This window comes from Thamnophis sirtalis, unplaced genomic scaffold (assembly GCF_051295495.1).
Source record: "Thamnophis sirtalis isolate CommonGarterSnake01/CBP01778 unplaced genomic scaffold, rThaSir2_p1.2 scaffold_11, whole genome shotgun sequence".
NCBI lineage: Eukaryota > Metazoa > Chordata > Lepidosauria > Squamata > Natricidae > Thamnophis > Thamnophis sirtalis.
In genome coordinates this window covers 1,996,565-2,002,564 of record NW_028261391.1, presented here as the reverse complement: position 1 = coordinate 2,002,564, position 6,000 = coordinate 1,996,565, and the positions used below count along the sequence as shown (strand labels likewise).

General features: G+C 43.7%; 1 protein-coding gene across 1 annotated transcript in view; it reads right to left on the bottom strand.

Moving 5' to 3' along the window:
- Positions 1-156: 156 nt before the first annotated feature.
- The window catches only part of BCL6 (BCL6 transcription repressor), a 27,891-nt gene continuing 22,047 nt past the window's right edge, over positions 157-6,000 (bottom strand). The window contains 3 exon segments of the mRNA XM_087725021.1: positions 157-1,022; positions 1,804-1,941; positions 3,821-3,951. Coding sequence (XP_087581147.1) covers positions 879-1,022; positions 1,804-1,941; positions 3,821-3,951 — 413 coding nt within the window. The 3' untranslated portion in view covers positions 157-878.

Genomic DNA, 6,000 nt, shown 5'->3' with positions numbered 1-6,000 from the left:
TATATAATGTCTTTTAAAGGCACACACATATGTGTGTAAAATATATATATATATATATATATATATATATATATATATATATATATATATATATATATATATATATATATATTCTCTCATATATATATATTCTCTCATATATATATATTCTCATATATATAATCTCTTATATATATAATCTCTCATATATATATATACACACATACACACACATATATGTATATATATATTTCATATATATATATATATTCATCTATTTTACAATTCTGTCCATAAATTCCTTCACCTTTGGTTAAAAAGTTTGAAAGCCCCCTCATATCCCTTTTACAATCTCTTTCTCTGTTGTGAAACACACACACACACACACACACACACACACACACACTTTGCATAAAAAGATATTCAACTTTGCTCCCAATAAATCAATGTACATTCCTCAATTTTCCCCCCCTCCGCGGGGGACGAGATTTTTCGACATTCTCCCGCGCTGACATTGTGAGAAAAAGTCATTGACCCTTTCTTCTGTTTGCGCACACACACACAGGCACACACACGAACACACAGGCACGCACGCTCGCACAAGTAGTCCAACGGTGAAGTTTACACAACTTAGGGGAACAAAACCAACCAACGTAAACCGAACATTGAAACGTGTCCCTTGTTCGCGCATCCGTTTTTTTTTTCCAGTCCTTCGCTCCGGGGTTCTAGAGGCACTCCGATGTGTGTAGCAACAACGACAACAACCACAAACAGCGAGAACGACAACGGGTTGTGTTTTTTGTTTGTTTTTCCCTAAAGTGATCGAAGCATCCTTTGCACGCCCTTTTCCCCGGAGAGAAGCCTCTTGGCTACGTCCGCCGTTTCACGCCGCTAAGTCCTCAACACGCCTTGGAGAGTTCCGGGGCGGCGTCGACGGGCGAAAGGCGGTACTGCACCTTGGTGTTCGTGATGGCGCCGTGTTTCTGCCGGAGGTGCAGGCGGAGTTGGCTCTTGTGTCGGAAGTGCAAGTTGCACTTTTCACACTGGAAAGGGGGGGGGAGGAAAAGAGGCCGTTGAAGTTTGATTGCAAGGTCAATTGTGTCATTTTTAGGGGACCAACGGATACCGGGAAAGGAAAGGGGAACAAATTCGGAACGAATTTGGTTTTAGAAATCGGATTTCTCCCCAGGGAAACTACAGCTAGTCTTTGGCCAAGGGGTAATTCCATCTCTTGGCATTTATTGCGCTAGAAATTGCAGGTAGGCAGGCCTGGAATCACAAGTATTCTCATTTAGTGACGGTTCAAAGTTACAACAGCACTGAACACTGGAGGTTTTTAAGAAGATAAATCCAAATAAACCTAAAAAACCCTAAAACCTAAGAGGTTGGAGAACCATTTGACTGAAGTGGTGTAGGGTTTCCTAACTAAGCAGGGGGGTTGGACTAGAAGACCTCCAAGGCCCCTTCCGACTCTCTTGTTCTATTCCATTCTGAACAATGTGACATGACTGTTTTCCATGCCTGCAACCTCATGGGCCACCTAATCAAAATCCACGTGGCAACGGACTCATAGTTATGACGGTCGCTGTGTCCTGGGGTGTGTGTGTCACGTGATCCGCAGTAACAAGCAAAATCACCGGGGAAGCTCGGATTCATTTAAGGACCGTGTTACCCACTTAACAACCACAGCGATTCCCTTAACAACTGTGGCACCCCCACGCCACCCCCAGGGAAGTGGTGATCCCTTTTTGTAAACCCGAAGGGTGTGGGTGTGTGGTGTGGTTGTGCGAAACAGACACAGCAAAGAAGGGAGTTTCTGCTTACATGATAGGGTTTTTCTCCGGTGTGGATTCGCAAGTGACTCTTGAGGGTCTGGAGGTGTCGGAAACGGGTGCCGCAGATTTCACACGGGTAGGGCTTCTCCCCCGTGTGGATGAGCACGTGCGCCCGGAGGTGGGCCACCTGGGAAAGGCAGGGGAGAGTCAGGCGGGCATCCTGGGTGGCATTTCCTCCCCGCCCCGCCGAACGAACCCTCGTGAAGAAAGGGGGCTCCCCCATGCCCCCCCCTTGTCTATCTAGCTAGCATTTATTTATGTATGCATCTGTCTGTCATCATCATCGATTCATTCATGCATCCATTTATCACTTTATCATCTATCAATCAATTTTATCCATCGTAACTATCATCAATCAACCCTCTACCATATATCTACTGTCTCTATCTACAATATCATCCATCTATCTATATCCATCCATCCATCCATCTCTCTATATCTATCTATGTATCTATGTATCTATGTATCTATCTTTCATCTATCTATCTATCTATCTATCTATCTATCCTCTACCTACCTACCTACCTACCTACCTACCTACCTCTGTCTGTCTGTCTGTCTGTCATCTCTCTCTCTCTCTCTCATTTATCATCTATCAATCAATCAATTTTATCTATCAGCAACTATCAGCAATGAACCATCTACTATATATCTACTGTCTCTATCTACAATATCATCAATCATTTCTATGTATCAATATCTATATATCTATATATCTATATATAAAATAATAAACAGTCATCTAAATATCTGTATATCTATTTCTATCCTATCTATCTATCTATCTATCTATCTATCTATCTATCTATCTATCTATCTATCTATCTCTATCTATCTATCTATCTATCTATCTATCTATCTATCTATCATCTATCTCTCTATCTATCTTTCATCTATCTATCTATCTATCTATCTATCTTCTATCTATCTATCTATCTATCTATCTATCTATCTATCTACTTATCTATATCATCTATCATTTCTCTCTCTCTCTCTCTGTGTATCTATCTATCTATCTATCTATCTATCTATCTATCTATCTATATCTATTTCTCTCTATCTATCTATCTCTATCTATCATCTCTCTGTGTGTGTATATCTATCTATCTTTCATCTATCTATCTATCATCTATCTATCTATCTATCTATCTATCTATCTATCTATCTATCTATCTATCTATCTATCTATCTACCTACCTACCTACCTACCTACCTACCTACCTACCTACCTACCTAATCTCATTCTCTCTCTCTCTCTCTCTCTCTCTCTACCTACCTACCTACCTATCTCATTCTCTCTCTCTCTCTCTCTCTCTCTCTCTCTCTCTCTCTCTCTCTCTACCTACCTACCTACCTACCTACCTACCTATCTCATTCTCTCTCTCTCTCTCTCTCTCTATCTATCTATCTATCTATCTATCTACCATCTACCTATCTATCATCTACCTACCTACTGTCTATCTATAAAATCCATCACATCTGTCTGTCTGTCTGTCTCTATCCATCCATCCACCCACCCACCCACCCATCCATTTATCTATCTATCTAATCTGATCTGATCTAATATAATCTAATATATTCTAATCTAATCTAATGTCTGTCTAATTTTAATCATTTAGAAACAACAACAATCTCCCTCATATTTTTCTAACTCATTCTCAAACTGACAATTTGGGAAGATCTCCCTTCATTGGCTCTGTGACGTTTGGTAGCTACAGTAGGATCTGCGGAGGCCTCCTCAGGTTAAAAAAGTCAAGATGGCTACCAGGGAAGTGCAGTCCCGAACACTGTGGCACTCTACATTTCAAAAGACACCAGCTTCCATCGCACCATTGCAGCCGCCATCTTGACTTCTTTGACCTGAGGAGGCCTCCGCAGCTCCTACTGTGTCTCACGAGGGGCCGGGGGGTGGGCAGTAGAACCCTGTGCCCACTCTTTAAAAAAAAAAGACATTTAAAGATTTGTTCAGGCGGGTTAAAAACTTTTGACGCGGAACGGACACCCACCTGTACGAAGCGGGCGCCACAAGTTTCACATTTGTAAGGCTTCTCCCCGGAGTGGATCCGCGTATGAGTCTTGAGGTTGGCCGGACGGTTGAACTGCGCCCCGCAGATGCTGCAACGGTAGGGCTTCTCGCCTGTTTTGACCGACAGAAAAAAACGGCACGTTGTTAGCTTCACGACGTCATTTGCACACAATGAGAAACGACAAAGCTTTGAATCAAAATTCAACTCCCAGAAATTCCCAGCCGGTATGAGTGAACTTCGAGGTATATTACATCCACAACGTTCCCTCTATCTACTAATCTACCCTCTTAGTCCCAAAAGAGCAGCCTGCAACTTTAAGAGAAGTAGACTTCAACTCCCAGAATTCCCCAGCCGGTATGAGTGAACTTCGAGGTATATTACATCCACAACGTTCCCTCTATCTACTAATCTACCCTCTTAGTCCCAAAAAGAGCAGCCTGCAACTTTAAGAGGAGTAGACTTCAACTCCCAGAATTCCCCAGCCGGTATGAGTGAACTTCGAGGTATATTACATCCACAACGTTCCCTCTATCTACTAATCTACCCTCTTAGTCCCAAAAAGAGCAGCCTGCAACTTTAAGAGGAGGAGAATTCTGGGAGTTGAAGTCCATCCCTCTTAAAAGTTTTTCCAGATTGAGAAAAACGGCTCTACAAAACTCACAAATTTGGCACCCCCTGTTAATAACATTTTTTAAAAAAGTCTAGGCCATCCAATCCTCATGGAACACCACAAATTTGTGATCTCCAGAGTCATCTAGGATTAACTTTCCTCAAGACTTCAACTCCCAGGATTCCCAAGGCTTTTTCCTAGCTGAGGCTGCTGGGAGTTGAAGTCCCAAGTGCCCTGATTTTATTCCCCCCAAGCCAAGTTGGGCCAATGTTTTCAACAGGGCCAATCGCGACTACATTTTGATCTTTGCAAGCCAACATTTGGGGGTCTCGGGATTTGGGAAGGGGGGGGGGGGCGTGGAGGTCGCAGATCACAGAGTGCTCTACAAATCACATGGCTCAGCTTCCTCCCCCCCCCGGCACCCCCCAAAAAAGTCCAATGCTCCAGGCTGTTTCCAAGGAAATGAAATTTCCCAGAATCCCCTGCTCTGATCTGACTCAGGTGGGACTGTGGGAAGACCCCCTCCTCAATTCCCAGGAGCAAACTCTGTCCCTTTTCTGGCACGCCTGAGGTCACCTCCCCCCCAATCTCCAGTACCAAAGGAGTGGAGTTTGCAACCCACAATTCTGGGGTGCTCCTTGGTCTATTGCATAGGTAGTCCTCAACTTACAACGATGTGTTTAGTGACCATTTGAAGTTACAGTGGCACTGGAAAAAGTGACTTGTGACTGTTTTTCACACTTAACGACCGTTGCAGCCTCCCCAGGGTCACGAGGTCAAAGTTCAGATGCTTGGCAACTGATTCGTATTTGTGGCGGTCATAAGTGTCCCGGGGTTACGTGATTCCCCCTTTTTGCGACCTTGTGACAGGCACAGTCAACGGGGAAGCCAGATTCACTTAACAACCGTGTTACTCACTTAAGGACTGCGGGATTCACTTAACAACTGTGGCAAGAAAGGTCATAAAAATGGGGCAAATCTCACTTTATCAATGGTCTTACTTAACAACGGAAACTTACGATTTGGGTCATAAGTCAAGGACTACCTGTACTTCCATTTCATTTTGCCGCAATGAGCTTTCTCACATTCATCTCAAGCTTTCTGGTGCCACCTACAGGAAGTCCTCGACTTACGACCATAATTGGGAGCAGATTTTTCCATCATAGATTTTGAGTGAGGGAGGGGGGTGTTGTACAGCAAGTCAAGTAGCCTGATCTATTTTCATGACATTTTTACCACGGTCCTTAAGTGAATCCGGTGGGCGTTAAATGAATCCGGCTCCCTCCATTGACTTTGTTTGTCGGAAGCCGCCTGGGAAGGGGGGGGGTCACACATGAGGATGACACAACTGTTGTAAACGCATGAGGGTTGCCACGTGCCTAGATTTTGATCACAAACGCCTGCAAGGAGGCTGTGATGGTCGTAAGTACGAGGACTGGTCCCGAGTCCCCTTTCTCTGTGCCATGGTAACTTTGAATGCTCTGCTAAATGAACGGTCGTAAGTGAAAAGATTGGTCATAAGTGCAAGGCTTGGTCATAAGCCACTGTT